Below are 19379 nucleotides of genomic sequence, written 5' to 3' on the forward strand. Positions count from 1 at the left end.
AGAAATTAGTATGATGATTACATCTGGGGAATAGGATTAGAGACAAATAATAAAGGGGCTTCAACTTTCCTATAGTGTATTTCTTGAGAAAAAAATCTTACTAAAATATTGCACAATGTTAAAATTTGATAGAGTTGAAAGTTGAGTACATGATTGCTTATTATCTTATTCCTTCTACATTTCTCCAAGTCTGAAATATTTCATTACGAAGAATAAAAATGGCATATCTAAAACAAAATGTGTATTAATTTAAAAGTATTATGCACTAAACACTAATACTGTATATTGTTCTTAAATATACACACACAAACCCCACACATATGTATGTGTGTGTTCATCTATGTATATATATATATATTTATCTATGTCTCTGTATTTATAAGCATTATGTTTTTAAAGTATATAACTTGAATAAAAAAAAAAAATATTTTCTGCAGTTGCTGGTGGTGGTATTCCCTGGAAAGAAGTGGGGTGAGGAACTGGGAATTAAGGCCAACAGTATCTCAACTGGATCTGTTATGTTTTATTTAATGTATTAAGGACAAAATATGATGTAAATATATCATACATTAAAGACCAAACCCATTGCTGTTGAGTTAATTCCAACTCATAGCGACCCTATAGGACAGAGTAGATTGCCCATAGGGTTTCCAAGGCTGAAATCTTTATAGAAACAGACAGCCATATCTTTATCCTACAGAGCAGCTGGTGGGTTTCAACTGCTGACCTTGCAGTTAGCAGCCAAGTGCTTCACCACTGTGCTATCAGGGCTAACCAAAAAACCAAAACGAAACCCATTGCCATCAAGTCAGTTCCGACTCATAGCAACCCTATAGGACAGAGTAGATCTGACCCATAGGGTTTTCGAGGAGCGCCTGGTGGATTTGAACTGCTGACCTTTTGGTTTGCAGCAGTAGCTCTTAACCATTATGCCACCAGGGTTTCCGTACTACCATATAGCAGCTGTCAGTTCTTTGTGAGAAAAAAATGCATATTTGGTAAACTGACTCTCTCCATTTACTATTATTTATTTCTATTCTTCAAAACCGTCTTTCAGAAACATTAAGCATATGACTAAGATCTGGAGGTTGTATCTAGAGCTTGTATATAAAAGATAAATTTTGGATAAATTTTAAAAACTAAACATTTTGTCAACTTATTCATTGGGAATGATAAAGTACTATCAGAAAAATTAACTGTGGGTAATTTTTACCTATTTTTTTTCCCTCCCACAGAATACAAGTCAATGACCAGATTGTGGAAGTGGATGGAATCAGCTTGGTGGGTGTCACACAGAATTTTGCTGCAACAGTTCTCAGAAACACAAAGGGCAATGTCAGGTAAATAAGAGACTTTACATATGCACGATTTGGTTTTTATATTTTGTTGAATTTTAGTTTTGTTATGATTATACCTATTAAAAAACCTGTTGCTGTTGAGTCGATTCCAATGCATTGCAACCCTATAAATCTATGTAATTATAATAAGAATTTCATCTAAGTACTAAAAACTTGCTGTTAGTTTCCTTTTTTTTTAATTGTGATAAATATAAACAACATAAAATTTGCCTGTTTAACCATTTTCAAGTATACAGTCCAGTGGCATTCATCACATTCACAATGTTGTGCAGCTATCACCATTATGTTTCTAAAACTTTTCCATCGCCCCAAACAGAGAGCCTTTAGTACATCAGTGCATGGTAGCCACAAATCTACTTTCTGTCTCTGTGCATTTGTTGTATAAATGGAAGCATATGTCCTTTTGTGTCTCATGTATTTCATTTAGCATATTTTCAAGGTTCATCCATGTTGTACATGTGTTGCAACTTCATTCTTTTTGTGCTGGAATAATATTCCGTTCTACATATATACCGTATTTTGTTTATCCAGTTATCTGTTGATGACACTTGGGTTGTTTCTAGCTTTTGGCTATTGTGAATAATACTACAGCGAACAGTGGTGTACAAGTTTCTGTTTGCCTCCCTGCTGTCGGTTCTTTGGAGTATATACCCAGGTGTGAAATTGCTGGTTCACGTGGTGATTCTATGTTTAACTTTTTGAGGAACCAGCAAAGCGTGAGGGTTCCAATCTTTCCACATCCTCACCTACATTTGATATTTTCATGTTTTTGGTAATAGCCATCCAAGTGGATATAAAGTCATATCTCACTGTGGTTTTGATTTGCATTTCCCTAATGACTAATGGTGTTGAGCATTTTTTAATATTTTTATTGTCTATTTGTATATCTTCTTTGAAGAAATGTCTATTCAAGTCCTTAGCCTATATTTTGATTGGGTTATTTGTCTCTTTTATTGCCTTTAGTTTTAATTTTTCCTTCTTTATCATAATTATTTCATGTGAATGCAATTTCAAATTAAAAGTCATAATATTCTAGAAAGATATGAAGACAAGTAAATGTACTGTGTGAATCTAGTGTGGTTAGTTATTGAGCTATGTTAATATGCCTTATTGGTGATACAGTAAGAATTACTAGGAAGATAGAATTTCTAGTTAAATCCTCAATAAATAAGAATTTAGGCCAAAATTCTTTTAACCAAACCAGTTACATAGTAAATTGAAATTGAACATATTCAGTGGTCAAAGAATACATTTTTAAAATCTCTATTGTTTTTAAGAATCAGTTAATCAGTTAAGATCACTCTTTGGTTAAGTATAATTTTTTCAGTTTAATGAGACAAAGAGTATGGTCCTTGAACATAGAAATTTTGGTCCAGTCCTGAGGTTCTGAAAATTGTAGATTGGAAAAAGAATAAGAAAGAAGTTCTGAACCAACTAAAGTCAAGGTTTGAAATCAGTTTTTATTTGGTCCCAGGTTACTTATTTTTTTAATATATCTTTGCTTATGTTTTATACTTTTTCATAAATCCTATGAAGGAGCACATCAGGAGGCCTTACTTAATTAGTGTATTTAGGAATGTATTTTATTGTTTTCATTATTAAAATGAAACTTCTAGAATATTCTGAAAATATCCGTGAGTTAATATTGCTATAAAGAGCGTAACATTTGGATTTTATTGCAGTGTGCTTTATGTTGTACAAGCATGAGTTTAAATATTAGACTTTTAGACTTTCTTGCTTTTTCAATTGGAAAGCACTCTTCAATGATGAAGGAATGTTTTGAGAAATATAACCTAAAAGACTTTTATGGGTGCTATTTTATGTTGATGCTTTTAGAATACCAAGGGCCCTGAGAAATGTATGTAAAATAATTGAAAAGAGGGCAGTTAAAACTGTCTAATCTGATGGACTCCTCTTTAGATGTGATTGTCTTTTTGCAGATTGCTGTCTGTTCTTGGGACTGCATTTTTCAGTGATAATATAGGACTCAATTTTGATTTCTGTGTTAGATAAGCTATAATTGTGATTAAAACATGAAATTGTTACATTGTTCATATTATGTCTGTTCTTCTTGGCCAAAAAAGTAAAAAACTGGCATATAAATAAAATATTTTAAGTTTTAGGACCATAGAAGTATTCAAATGAGGAAATGGGTACGAATCTACTTTACAGAGATATGATAGGTACATTTGTTATTAGAACTGAAAAGTATCTTAAAATTCATACTGTCTAATCCTGTTTTACCTGTGAGAAAACTGGAGGCCAGGAAAACACAAAAAACAAACCTCAGTTATCTGTTGGAGGTTACTGGGGAGCAAGTGATGACAGTGGGACTATATTGCAAGTTTCTAGATCTTAGTAGAGGGCTACGTTTGCTATTGTCATACTGATTCCCTCCTGTCATCAGGAAGAGCAGAAAGTTTGGAAGCTGTAATCGTAACACTTGAGTTTGAAACTCAGTTTCAGTACTTGCTGTTTGAACTTGGTTAGGCGACTTACCTGTTTATAGAGTAATAACTTTTGCTCGATATTATTGTTGCTTCTTATAATCAAAGGGACAATGATGTGATATATGGAAACCCCTATTAATATCATTGGCAGTGCATTTATTTTGCAGGGAAGTTTTGTGTGAGGTACAGGTGGAATTATTGTCACACAGATACTTATATGTGTGGGGACTGGGCCAGAGTAGAACAGGGTTGGTGTTAGTACTGGTGGTGGTAACTTAATATGAGGGTTAGGAAAGAATGAGAATCACAGTAAGACAGTTCCGTAAACTAATCTGATACATTTTAAATTGATATGAAATTTCATCACTTGTTTTATTATTATTGTTCTCCTGTCTTTCTTCTCATTCAAAATGAAATTTGCCTATGACATTATGGAAAGATCTTAAAGTAAGGTCTTGCCTGGATGTGCCTAGTCTGTTCCCAGATTTTCTGCTGTTGTATCATCTATAGCCAAATGTGAGAAGAAAGGTGAAGACTGTCTCTTCTGGGCCCAAGGTCTGAGAGTGTCAAGTTCCTAGATTCTTGGGGCCACAGTGACATTTTAGGGTAGAAGTGAGTCCAAGAAAAAAAGTTTATGGTTACATAACATGGTTGATATGATTGATCTCACTCAACTGTGTACGAGAAAAATGTTGAAGTGGCAAATGTGATGCTGTCTATATTTCCACAATAATAATAATAATAATAATAAGTTCACATTGTGTTTCAACAATCTCTGAGCCTAGGCTTATCTTTGGTAGGGTTTAAGCAACCTCCTCAAACTTGGATTTTATTTTAAAGTATTTAATTCTAGATAAGGATAATTTGAGAGAAGCTGTGGTGGGAACCACATACTGGGGACCACATATTGGGAACTCCCACCATCTCTTGGCCTGCTTTCAGTTATTGGTAGTTGGTCAGCTGCTAGTTCTAGGAAAGGGCCCAGAACTCTGTGGGCATTTTGACACATTGCAGAAATATTCATCACATATACATGTGGAACTGAGATCTGGAATTTCATTTCAGTTTCCTTTTAAAATAAATATATTAGTTGAAATGTAGCAAAAAGTTATGATAAAAATGCCAAAACCATCACTAAAATTAGTGCATTTGTTTATAAAGCTCTCGTGTAAACATATAGCATGGGGTGTGCTAGAGCTTTTTTTCCTTTTTAATATAAAGTAATTATCAAAAAAAGTTTGGAGACCACTGGCATAGAGTATTAATGTGAGAGAAGATTTAAAGTGGAAGGCTGGTGAGTTTGCATAGGAGTTGGCCTACATGTATGTTGTGTTGTCTTAAAAAGTTTTTAAAATTTTGAATTTTAATGCCTGTAGACAAAGAAAGCCCCCTAGTCCTATTTTCTTATGCCTGGTCTTCTTTACTCTTTAATGATACTTTTTTGGTCCTTGATGGATTAGAGTTTATCATCCACTGCCTCCACCTGTTATAGGTATAAAGTTCCAAGTTCAAAGCACCTTCAGCTAACATGCTATCATGTTTAGAATAACAGAGAGAGTCTAGGTGACAGGAGACAAATTTTAACCTGAGCTCTGCCATTAACTTTATTACTTTGGAAGTCTAAATTTACATAGGCTTCAGTTTCTCACCTATAAAGCAAGAGGGTTGATTCTAGATGATTTGTCAAGTTCCTTCCAGAGCAAATACTGAGTAAAGCCGCATTTGCCATCGAGTCGATTCTTCTAGTGATTATAATACATGAAATCCTAGACTTTGGAATGCAAAATACCATAAAATATTTATAAATGTATTCAGGTTAGTTGTATCATAAAATGATTTGTTAGGTAAATTACCTAGATAAATGGCATGCATTACCTGGTAGAGAAATTTACATATGACCCTTTTCCCCATCAGTGTTATTGTAACTCAGCTTTTAAAAAGTAAGTGGAGTTAATTCTTCATTCCTGAACTAATGACTTAACTGGTAATTAATCAATATTAATGTTTTGGGTTAGAAATCTTATTTTAGGTAAAACTGTTTCCATATTTCATAACTCTTCATCTATTCCAAGTATAATGAACTTCTTAGCACCAGGGATATGACTTGTGAATTTATGTTTTAAGTTATTACATAAACTCATATAATCAATGAATAGAACATAGCATTTTAATTTATATTATAACTATGATTAGTGCTAAAAAATACTAAAGTATGCCCACAAAAACAGTGTTACTATGAAGGAGACATCAATATTTGTTTACTGAGCCCTGAAGCTGTGTCAGAAGTAATCTTAAATATGTTTGTCTTAATAATACAGAAAGCTAATAATGATGTTTGTATATGATAGAATTAAGCTGACCATTAGACTTTAAAGCAAATTCAATAATGAAATAAATAATATATATTCTGAATATACTCCAACTTATAAGAACATTTCTGAATTGGAAAAAAGGTTTGTAGTTACATAAAATCACAGCCATGTCTGCCTTTTCACTCTTACTGTTCAACACATAATTTTATGTCTGTCTTTTCACCCTGACTGTTCAACACATAATTTTGTGCTCTTACCATTTCAAGTCTTGCACAAATTGCAAATGGCTTCTTAACTGGTCTCCTGATTTCAGTCTCTCCCTTCTTCGATCTGTCGAGCACATCATTACTCCTAATGGAGGACATAATAGCAGTTTTCAAATATCTAAAGGACGATCATGGAAAAAGGAATTGATTCATTTTGTGTAACTCCAGTAGAAGGACAAAGACCTGCAGATAGAAATAATACGTCTGCATTCATCATGTACCTTTCCTCTTCAGCAGGCTTTGGTGGCCCTTCATTTTGTGTAGAATCTAAGATCTTTAGCCTGGTATTAAACATCTTTCATTACTGGTCTTATCACTTAGCTTTCCCTATATTAATGCCTAGTACAGTTATATTTGTGTAGCCATCATCCTTCAAACATGACTTGTGTATTACTGCTTTTTTATGATTCTCTCTGCCAGTTTTTTTTCTATGTAAAATGCCCTCTCTTCTTTTTAGAACCTACCTGTCTTGGAGAACATATTTCAGCCATTTGCCCTCCAAGCAGCCCTCCTTGATTTCTCTATCCCCTAGTGAGTTCTTCTTTCTGATAGCACTCATCACTCAGACTGCTTTTTTGACCTTGGGGTTACAGAGCATTCTTTCCTTGTCTTTTAAAGGTCTACACCTCATTTCCCCATTCACTTAGCAAAAATCTTGATATCAACATATGAGACCTTTTGCCTCCTTTGCTCCCCCAATTTATTTAACCCAGTGTCTTAAATGATTGAAATCATTTAATCCAGTGTCTTAATTAAATGAATATTAGTAAGAAGAAAGTCATTTCTCAATTTTACCTTATTGGAAAGAATATTTCCATCATCTGAATATTTTTTAGATGGAAGTTCTTCATAAGTTATTAATATAAAAACAGCATCAAAAAACTTTAAAATACAGTCATGGAGCTCCATGGACAAATCCAAACTCCCTTAGGGACCAAATTACTGGGGTGAGGGCTGTGGGGACCATGGTCTCAGGGGACATCTAGCTCAATTGGCATAATATAGTTTATAAAGAAAATGTTCTACATTCTACTTTGGTGAGTAGCATCTGGGGTCTTAAAAGCCTGTGAGCTGCCATCTAAGATACCTCACTGGTCTCAGCCCTTCAGGAGCAAGGGAAGATGAAGAAAACCAAAGACGCAAGGGAAACGTTAGCCCAAAGACTAACAGACCACAACCACCACAGCCTCCACCAGACGGAGTCCAGTACAACTAGATGGTGCCCGGCTACCACCACTGACTGCTCTGACAGGGATCATAGTAGAGGGTCCCAGACAGAGCTGGAGAAAATAACGTAGAACAGAATTCTAACTCAAAAAAAAGACCATACTTACTGGCCTGACAGAGACTAGAGAAACCCTGAGACTATGGCCCCCGGACACCCTTTTAGCTCAGTAATGAAGTCACTCCAGAGGTTCACCTTTTAGCCAAAAATTAGACAGACCCATAGGACAAAATGAGACTAAAGGGGCACACCAGCACAGGGGCAAGGACTAGAAGGTAGGGGACAGGAAAGCTGGTAATAGGGAACCCAAGGTCAAGAAGGGAGAGTACTGACATGTCCTTGGGGTTGTTAACTGATATCATAAAACAACATATGTACCGTTTAATGAAAAGCTAGTTTGTTCTGTAAACCTTTATCTAAAGTACAATAATAGAAAAAAAAAGACAGTCATATGCTGCATAACAGAGTTTGGAAATCCTAATCAGTGAATAGGATATATATCAGAGAACAGGACCGAACACAACACAATAGGACTTTCCTGGTCTTTTTGGAAAGTCAGAGGTCTTGGTTGTGGATAACCTGTGCTGACTGCACCAGGCTCTCCTGAGCCCTGGGGTCTCCATGCCCTGATGTTTCATGGACCCTGTGCTCCATGTGCCACCCTGGGCAGTAGGACAGTGGCCTCCAGGGACCTGATTTGGCATGATGTTCGCACAACGTCCAAGTCACATAACGTCCTATTTCACAGAACGTATCGTGGATGTTAAGCGGTACGTGACATTAAGTGATGTATGTACATTTCTATGTTTCTTATTCATTGGCAAATATTAAAATTTATTTTCAAATAGAGATGTAATCTGCTTACTAAATTTAGTTTGACATTTTCTAGCTACTAAGCACAGGCCTAGGAGAGATGTGTAAAAGTCATGATTTTAAAGAGCCAGGAGGGGGAATGATATGAAGCCTAGTAGTGGTGATGACAAAATCAATACTGAGATTAGATTGTGATTATCTTTTTTTAAGTATTGGAGATTAAAATTTTTATTTCCTGGAAATATATGTATGAAGTTGGCATCCACATCTGGATATGAATTAAAATCACACAACAATTTCTGTGACTTTACCCACAAGTACAGGGAATCATTTTCTTTCTAACTTCTTGCACTGCTTTGTTTTTTCAAGATTCATTGCTATGTGAAAGTTTATGAACTAATTAAAAATATCCATTGTTATCAGATTGACTCATGTTGACCCCATATGTTACAGGTTAGGACTGCTCCCTAGGGTTTCGTTGGCTATAATCTTTATGGAAGAAGATTGCCTGGCCTTTCTTCTGTAGTACTGCTGGGTAGGTTTGAACCACAAACCTTTACGTTAGTAGTCAAGAGCAAACCATATGTGCCATGCAGGAACCTTTATGAGCTAATAGTACCAAAGAAATCTCCATGAATATGCCGTTTTTAGCACACTAAATAAATCATAGTGTAAGTATTTTAATATGATAACTTACAAGAATATACACATTTTCATTTTCAACCTGTATCATTTATATGTACATATTGGGCCCGTGTTAAAAAAAACGTTAAGCTCAAACCAGGCTAAGTTCCTGGGGGATCTGAAACTCAGACCTGGCTCAAAGCGTTGGTAAAACTATTATTAATTCCCCTATTTTCTGACATCACTTAAAAAACAAATATCTGACATTACTGTGCTAACATCACATTAATCAAGTAAATGATTAGGAAAAGGACTCAGAAAACTCCTTGTATTCTTAGAAACGGTATAGTATAGCAACAGCAGGAGAAAGATAAGCATTGGGGTGGTATGGAGAGCTCAGGGGTAGTCTTCTTTGCCTTCCCATCTCTGGGTAGCATAAGACTCGCTTGGCTCCAGATCCGTCACTGGCATGTGTGTGAATTATTAAAGATCTGTGTATAGTAGGGGTCTCTTAGCAAGCTGGTCACTTAGGCACGTTCCCACTACTTGACTGGCCTCATCCATTGAAAACTCCCAGGCTCCTCCAAATCAAGCACAAGGAATAAATCCAATTATTGTTACTAAACAGTTCTGTTAGGCTGGTATGTCTTGCCCTGAAACAAGTCATTGACCCATATCTGCAGTATATCATTTACTACTGTTTAGTGCATTGCAGTAACTTTGACCAGGGAAGGGTCAGTACCATGCTCCAGGTAACTGTGGTGATGAGCACTTAGTTGATCCAGACTGGTTCTAGGTTAGCCTATGCTATACATTACTTATTATGTAATGTATTTACTGCTCTTTCCTTTTCAATTTAGATTAATAACATTTAATATGCATTTACTGTGTATTTCAAATGTTCTTGGCGAAAACCTAAAAAAAAAAAAAAGTAATTATCATTAAAAACCTATAGTCTTTATGATGGTTGATAGAATGTTACTCACCAAATATACTTAAAAAGTTAGAATAAAGTTCCATTCTCATTATCATTGCATTATCTAATAATTTAAGTCATTTAGATTCAGTTTGTTTGAATCAGCAAGTTTATCCACCTATTCAATTTTCTTTTAGAATATACTGAATGATGCTTCTCTTGGATATCCTTAAAAGCCAAATTATATTTGTGGGACCATGTTTAATTATAGGCAAATTTTAAACTGCAGACTATAAAGTCGTTAGAACAGATAAAACTCCAGGTCCAGTTTGTTTCACTGGTGAATCTTACCAGATACTACAGGCAGAAATACCAGTTTTATACAATCTTTTCCAGTTAATAGAAGAAGAGTGGATACAACCTAATTGTATGAGGCCAGCACTATGCTCATACCCAAATCAAAAAAAGACATTAAAATAATAATCATTACACACAATTGTTCCATGAGTGTAGATACAAAAATCCGTAGTGAAATTTTAGAAGATTTAAGTCAGCCACATATAAGAAGGATGTGTCATGGCCAAGTGGCATATATCTTTGGAATACATGGTTGGTTTAATGTTTGAAAATCAACTTATATAAAATTCTTTATACTAACAGAATAAGGGAGAAAAGTCATAAGACCATCTCTATAATTGTAGAAAAAAATATTTGATAAAGTTCATCAATTAATGATTTAAAAAATATAGGAAACTTGAACTAGAAGGATATTTCTTTAATGTGTGATGAATAGAATCTAAGTAAAACCTACAGCTGTTATCAGAGTTAATGGTGAAAGACTTAATTAAGGCTTTCCGCCTAGTATCATGAACAATGAAGGATATCCACCTTCACCACTTTTGTTTAAGATTGTACTGAGGTCATAGCTAGTTCACTGAGGTGAGAATAAGAAAGGAAAAGCACACATATTGAAAAGGAAGAAGTAAAACTCTGTCTTCGCATATGACATGATTATTTATGTAGAAAATCCTAAGGAATCTACAAAAGATGCTACTGAAACTAATAAGTGAATCAGACAAGGTTACAGGAGGCAAGGTTGATATACAAAAATTATCTTTCTGTATACTAACAACAACAAACACTTGGAAATTCAGATTAAAAAGAACATAAAAAAATAACATGGTAACATCAAAAACGTGAAATACTTATATCTAAGTCTAACAAAATACGTTAAGACTTCCACATTTAAAACAAAAGATTGCCAAGGAGTAAAGATTACCTTAATAAGTGCAGAAATACACCATGTTCTTGGATCAGAATACTTGATATTGTTAAGATTTCAGTTTTCTCCGGTTTGATCTATGGATTAAATACAGTGCCAGTGAAAATTCCAGCAGGCTTGTTTGTAAAAATTCATAGTTTTTTAAAAAAAGAACAAAGCTTGAGGACTTTAGCTACCTGAAAGCTACAGTAATCATGGCAGTATGGTCTATACATAAGGATAGAAATCTAGATAAAGGAAACAGAATAGAGAGTTCCAAAATAGGCCTGCACGGATAGACAACTGAGTTTTGATGAAGGCACCAAGGTAATCCAGTGGGAGAAAATTATAGTCTTTTTAATAAATGGTGCTGGAACAATTATATAGCTATATGAAAAAAAAAAAACAACCTTGACCCCATCTCACAGAGTATATAAAAATTAACTCAAAATCGATCACACATCTAAATCAAACAGCTAAAACCATTAAAATTTTAGAAAACATGCAAAACTTTCATGAACTTGGGTTTAAGATTTTTAAGGACACACAGCAAGAGGTATAAGAGGAAAGCATTGATAAATTGCATCAAAATTTAAAACATTTGTTCAAAAAATACCCTTAAGAAAATGAAAAAGCAAGCAACAAAATGAAGAAAATATTTGCAAAATCATCTGGTAAAAGACTAGTATTTAAAATATAAGAAGCCCTTTTATAATTCAATGAGACTATAAACAACTTGATTAAAATATGTGTAAATCATTTAAGACATACTTTATCAAAGAAGATAAATAATTAAGCACAGGAAATTCTGGTCAGTATCATTAATCATTGTTATTGTTGTTAGTTTCCACTAGTTGATTCTGACTCATGGCAACCCCATGGGTAGAGCAAATGATTAAGCTCTCAACCACTAGCTGAAAAGTTGGTAGCTTGAAATTAGGCCTGGCAGCCTACTTCCGAAAGATTACAGCTTTGAAAGCCTGGGGACTAGCTCTCCTCTGCATACATGGGGTCACCATGAGTCATTAATCCTCAGGGAAATGTAAATTAAATTCACATGGAGAAGTTATCACATACCCACTAGAATGGCTAAAATTTAAAAGACAGGTAACACTATGCATTGATTGTGCTGTGGAGTAACTTGAATGTGCATTCATTGATGAAATGCCAAATAGCGCAGCCACCTCACAAAACAGTTTGGCAGATTCATATAAAGTTAGGCATATGCTTACCATATCACTGACCAGTTTCACTCCTAATTACTCACTCAAAACCAGTGAAGTCACATATCTACACAAAGATTTATATTTTGTTCATATGAGCTTTATTCATAGTAGTTAAACACTAGAAAAAATTCAAATGTCCTTTAACTGTAAATGGATACACAAATTGTATTATATTCCATACAATGAAATATTTCTCAGCCATACAAAAGAATCAACTAGGAATACATTGAACGTCATGTATGGGTCTCAAAACTGTTGTACTGGGTAAAAGAAGCCAGACACAGAGCCTATGCTGCTTGATTACATTTATATAAAGTTCTAGAAAAGGCAGACTGTGGTGACAGAAAGAAGATATGTGATTCCCCGAAATCAGGGGTGGAGGGAAGGGATTGACTGCAAAGGGGGCAGGAACAAATGTTTTCAAGGTGATGGAAGTGTTCTGTATTATGGCTGTCATGTTTGTTACACAGTTGTGTATGCGTTTATCAAAACTCATCAGATTGTCAACCTAAATTTGGTCAATTTTACTGTATGTAAATTAGCCCTCAGTAGGATAACAGTTATGACTGCATTTAAAAGCACCATGCTAATTAATGATACTGATTGTGATGGTGATTTGGAAAGGAATGCCATGTCTTTTGAACAAGGACATGGTAAACAATTTAAAGATTTAAATGGAAGATTTAAAGAAGACATGGTAACACTTGTAAAACATTAGAAAGAATGATCTCTGGGAAAAGGGTTAAGTATTCTTTTAATCTGGGATGACTCACCCTAGTTCAGATGGACAGAAATTGTGAGAAAGAAATGTTATAGGGAAGAGATTTTACTTCAATATAAGGAAATTTCTAACAATTTGTGTTTGCTTTTCAGTGCCATTTGCATTCAATTTTATGTTTTTTGAAAGCTATCTGCTATATATGGTCAATAGTTGTGTATTCATCATGCTTGCAACATTGAAATAAGTGTAGAAAATTCTTAAAATTAGTATAATAAGATAAAAAATTAATTTCAAAGAAGTAATGCTTACAATTAAGTTAAAATGTTTCAGATCCAGCTCTCGAAAGCAAGTTTTTGTTTTTAAGATAAAATTCTTATATTGTGTTTTTATTGTGGTAAAATATATTCTAAGATACCGTTTTAATCATTTTCAGGGGGACTAGTTCTATTCACAGTGTTATGCAATTGTCAGTATCTATTTCCAAAACTTTTTCATCACCCTAAACAGAAACTCCTTACCTGTCCCTCCGCATCCCCTGATAACTTCTAATTTCCTTTCTGTCTCTATGTATTTGCCCATTATAGATGTTTCCTATAAATGGAATTGTACCTTATTTATCCTTGTGTATCTGGCATATTTCACTTAGCATAATGTTTTCAAGGTTCATCCATGTTGTGGCATGTATCAGAACTTCATTTCTTTTTATTGAATAAAAAGCAAAAGTTTTCATAGATTATTTTAAAAAATAATATTTGGTGTTTTTGGTTAGGTTCCTATTTGACAAATTCTATACGTATTTTTCATTAGTTACATTTTTCACAATGAGTCAGCATTCTCTTTAATTGTATTCTGGTTGTTCCATTTCCAAGTACTTTAGTTTTCCTGCCCCCTTATCTTTTTTTTTTTTTATCTTCTCATGTTTGCTTTAGAGTAAATGTTGACCTTTTGGCCTCATATAGATGATTTTTTGGTAGAACACTGTACTTAGGGGTGATAACCTTTATTTTGTATGCCACTATGTTATTTCACTAACAGGTGATCTTGGGAATAGATTTGGTTCAAGGTTTAAACAATATCTCAGGGCGATAGTCTCAGGTAGTCCTCTGGTCTCAACTGGCTAAGTAAGTCTGAACTTCTTAAGAATTTGAGTTCTGTTGTGCATTTTTCTCCCCTCCTATCAGGGTTCATCTATTGTGGCCCTGATTTTTGAGATTTTCAAATGTTTATATATTATATTAATCTAGCTTCCAATGTTGTTGTGGTTAGGTACCATCAAGTTGGTTCCAACTCATAGTGACCCCAAGTACAACAGAGTGAAACACAGCCCAGGCCTGTGCCATCCTCACAATCGTTGCTATGCTTGAGCCCATTGTTGCAGCCACTGTGTCAATCCATCTTGTTGAGGGTCTTCCTGTTCTTCTCTAACCCTCCACTTTACCAGGCGTAACGTCCTTCTCCAGGGACTGGTCCCTCCTGATAACATGTCCAAAGTACGTGAGATGAAGTCTTGCCATCTTTGCTTCTGAGGAGCTTTCTGGCTGTACTTCTTTCAAGACAGATTTGTTCATTTTTTGCAGTCCATGGTATATTCTTTGCCAACACCATAACTCAAAGTTATCAATTTTTCTTGGTCTTCCTTGTTTGTTGTCCAGTTTTTACATGCATACGAGGCAATTGAAAATACCATGGCTTGGCTCAGGAGCACCTTAGTCCTTAAAGTAACATCTTTGCTTCTCAACACTTTAAAGAGGTCTTTTGCAGCAGATTTGCCAGTGCAATGTGTTATTGATTTCTTGACTGCTGCTTCCATGAGTGTTGATTGTGGATCAAAGTAAAATGAAATCCTTGACAAGTTCAATCTTTTCTCCATTTATCATAATGTTGCTTATTGGTCCGGTTGTGAGGATTTTTGTTTTCTTTATGTTGAGGTGTAATTGGTACTGAAGGCTGTGATCTTTGATCTTCATCAGTAAGTGCTTTAAGTCCTCTTTACTTTCAGCAAGCAAGGTTGTGTCATCTGCATAACACAGGTTGTTAATGAGCCTTCCTCCAATCCTGATGCCCTGTTCTTCATGTAGTCAAGCTTATCAGATTATTTGCTGAGCATACAGATTGAATAAGTATGGTGAAAGGATATAACCCTGACACACACCTTTCCTGACTTTAAACCACCCAGTATCCCCTTCTTCTTTTCAAATGCCTGCTTCTTGAATGGAAACTTCAGAACACTTAATTGTTTTTATGAGGAACCTGTACATAGATCAAGAAACATTTGTTCAAATACAAGCTTCCAGTATGGAAAGGAGAAGTATATGTGTATGCAAACAAGAAAGAGAAAAGTGTTTTGTTGTTTAGAATATTAACCTCTAAATGCTGTCAGCAAACTTTAGTCAATATAGCTGGATACACATTTACCACCACTTACTTGAGGATTGAGTTGAGTTAGACCATATAATGTGATCAGCGTAGGAAAAATGAGATACTTTTAACAAAAGTCTTTAAAAGCACTGTGTGATCTTATGGTACAAGGCTTATCTTAATGGGAATTAGTCTTGTGCTTTCTTTTTTTTTTTTTAGAGACTTACCATTCTAGGTTTTTGGTATGTATTCAATAAATATTTGTTTAAAGAATGTTGAACTGCAAGAATTGATTATATAAGAATAACTATATCTTGTTACAGCCTTTCCTTTTTCTAGACTCATTTACTTCCACATTGAGAATTTTTAAATTTTGACATCACTTAAATGTCATCTTTGGTTAATATTACTTGTCTTAGAACAACTTATGTCTGAAAAAGAATACATACATTATCATTTTTGTGTCTAACCGCTCACATCATTCACACAGAACATGTGAGATCTTTATGGCTTTGATTTAGCAAATTGTAAGTACAGTTTTATAGTTGCTTAGTTTTTGTTTGACAGCTCACAAGAGAATTCAATGGACTAATCAAATGAATCCCATATAATGTAGTCATCTAGACTCCTGAGTACAGTATATGGACATTGTTTGATCTGGTAATAGATGAAAAGGAAAGGACAAACTGATTCATCTGTCTTAGCCTCTTATATGTCAGTCTGAGGGGAAGAGTGGGCAGTTTTTAGTAAATAATATACATTTAAATAAGGTGATTTTTTTTTTTTTTAAATCCTAGAAACAAGCCAAACTAAAAACATAAACCCTAACTGTAGATTTTGGTTTTAGTATTGCCGTTGTTTGCAATCGTAACTTGGAAAATATTCAACTTTTAATTTAAATATCCAAAAGATTTTCTTTTCTGTTGCCTCCATCTTTATAACTAAAAAATAAAAAGATCATGTTTCCTGTTGAAGCAAAAAAAAAAAAAAAAAATTGTTATGAAGAGACAGGAAAAATACCTTTCTCTTCAAAGAACTTTAAGGTTAGAAAGAAGCTGATTCAGATACATGCACTGTCATAAGCAGTTAGCAATGATAATGTCTATGTTATAAATCTTAATTGCGCAGAAACATACCGTGGGGAATGAGGATTGGTCAGTTATTTAGAGGAATTGATTATTTCTGATGGATGTTATTCATTAGTTATAGTTTTGAAGGTTTTAAAAATTAAAATATTTATATAATTCATACTTATATATTTCAGTGGCAACTTTAATGGAAATAGGCTGTACTTTTCTTATGGTTGACTCACAAAATCTCACTCTGTTTTTAAAACCAGTGTGATCAGATAAGACATAATTGGGACAGTTTGTACAATTAGTACTTTAAATATTGGACCTTACTTAGATAATAATAATACATCATCTAGAGGATAACACAGTAAACATTTATTAAACACCCAATGGGCAACAGGTACTCAGTTAAGCTTTTAATATGGCTGCCAAAAACCAAACCCACTGCCATCGAGTCGATTCCGACTCATAGTGACCCTATAGGACAGAGTAGAACTGCCCAAGAGCGTTTCCAAGGAGCACATGGCAGATTCGAACTGCCGACCTCTTGGTTAGCTGCCGTAGCAATTAACCACCACGCCACCAGGGTTTCCTTTATATGGCTTATGTAATATTTATCTCTTACAGTTGTTATACCTATTTTACAAAGAAAGAAAGTGAGGTACAGAAATATTAATACATTCAAGATCATGGAGGTAGTTAAGTGGTGTTTACAGTTTGGTGGAGTCATCCTATCAAAGCCATTTTTCTCTTTCAGAGAAACTTTTGACCTTTAAGTTTTTTTTTTTACTATAGCATATTCATGCTCCTTAAATTCATAATTTAGATAACTTTTACCCTAAAGTTTACAGTTTCCAGTCAATTCTATATATGCTAGATTATACATAAAATCTCACAGGACATACTTACAAAGCTTAAAAACTGACCAAACACTTAGAGCGTATAGAAGGGGATTTTGAATGTTACACATTTTTGAAATGTGGCACCTTTTATCTGGTTTGTCATAATAATAATAATGCCTTAAAGTCCTTTCATGCCTGTACCACATTTTATTCTTTTATCAATTCTTGAGACCCATGAGGTAAATGTTAATTTTCACATGAGGGAAATGAAGCAGAGAGAGTTATTTGGTTCTACTTCTGTGTGCTTTTCCTCTGACCCATACTTAACAGGATAACATTCTGCTATTGCAAGTTCTGTACTATAATTTATCCTGGTTTGTTGCTGTTGTATGCCGTTGAGTTGATTCTGACTCATAGTGACCCTACAGGACAGAGTAGAACTGCCCCATAGGGTTTCCTAGGCTTTAATCTTTACAGGACCAGATCGCCAGGTCTTTTTGCTGGGGAGTGGCTGGTTGAGTTCCAACTACCAACCTTTTGTTTAGCAACTGAGCGCTTAACCATTGTGCCACCAGCGCTCCTTTATACTAGATTACACAGGTTAATGGATGTGTGTAGCTGAATGCTGTAACACTGACCAAAATGACTGCACAAATGAAAACGTGTGTGTTTTAGCATAACACTTTTTTAAAGCAAAACGTAACCCGCAAGTATATTTCATGAGAGGCATTGTCCCTTGTTCTGTGTAACTGCAAATCATTTCTATTTCATCAGACTGGACAGTGATTTTGCATACAAACTAATATTGTGCAAATAATAGTTTATGTGGAACTGTTGATGCAAATTCAGAAAGCCAAGTGGTGATTTTGATAAATTGTGCCTTAATGATTTAAAATACTAGTTTCTTATGGAGTGTGGAATGAATTATTATTTCCTCTGAAACTTTGATTATACATACATGTATATATACCTTTTAATTTTTATTTCACAAATAACCCTTGTTTGAATCATGAAAAAAAAAAAAAACTCGTACGTAATTATTGGAGTTTCGATCTGCTATATGTAGTTTATCACTATATAGTGATATAATCAACTATTATATAATTAATTACAGGAGTCCCTGGGTGGCATACATGGCTAAGTGCTGCACTGCTAACTGAAAAGTTGGTGGTTCAGGTCTACCCGGAGGCAGCTCAGAAGACAGGCTTGGTGATCTGCTTCTGAAAGGTCACAGACTTGAAGACCCTATGGAGCAGTTGTACTGTGCACACATGTGGTCTCAATGAGTTAGAATCAACTCCATGGCAACTAACAACAACAATAATTAATTATAATTTCATGCTTTAAGATCTCTCGCAAGACTTTTCTTAAGACTCCTTTATTCATCTTTAGAAGTAATTAGCAGTGGTTTCAGCTCTTTGGGAAATGGATAATTTCTGAATCACATCCATTTCTCTGTCTTAATTCCCTTCAGAGTAACTTTAGACAGTTGTCTGGAAGCTCGCATTCTTGAGGGAACACTGTTGAGCTAAAAAATCTGACAATGTAATTCTCAAATGAGTTAAAAAAATTATGGCTTGAATGAATCAATTCTAATTTACCTTGTATGTTGAACTTGGCTACTGTCTTCTATTAATATGCATTTTGTACATTAATTGCTTCCTTCAGTCTCTTACCAACTTTATAGTTGATAAGCAATGGCTTCCTTCCCAACCTGCCCTGTTATATGTTTAAATAAAAGATAAAAGGTCAAACTGGACTTTCCTGAAACTACCATTCTAGGGTATGTATTTCTCAATTCCTTTATATCACTACGTCATCTCTCACTTTTAGATTGTTACCAAAAATATAATGAATTCAGCATAGTTATTATGTGTACTGCTCTGTCCTACAAGGTCACTGTGAGTCAGAATTGACTCGATGGCAACGGGTTT

The 19379-nt window shown here is 34.6% G+C and overlaps 1 protein-coding gene across 4 annotated transcripts in view; it reads left to right on the forward strand.

The window, feature by feature from the left end:
- Window positions 1–19379, forward strand: part of PPP1R9A (protein phosphatase 1 regulatory subunit 9A) — a 357217-nt gene that overhangs the window by 225778 nt on the left and 112060 nt on the right. For all 4 annotated transcript variants that reach the window (XM_064289992.1, XM_023544405.2, XM_064289993.1 and 1 more), the window contains exon 4: window positions 1236–1340. In XM_064289992.1, the coding sequence (XP_064146062.1) occupies window positions 1236–1340 (105 nt within the window). The remainder of the gene's footprint in view (window positions 1–1235; window positions 1341–19379) is intronic.

The sequence above is a fragment of the Loxodonta africana genome, chromosome 8, assembly GCF_030014295.1.
Source record: "Loxodonta africana isolate mLoxAfr1 chromosome 8, mLoxAfr1.hap2, whole genome shotgun sequence".
In the NCBI taxonomy this organism is placed as follows: Eukaryota; Metazoa; Chordata; class Mammalia; order Proboscidea; family Elephantidae; genus Loxodonta; species Loxodonta africana.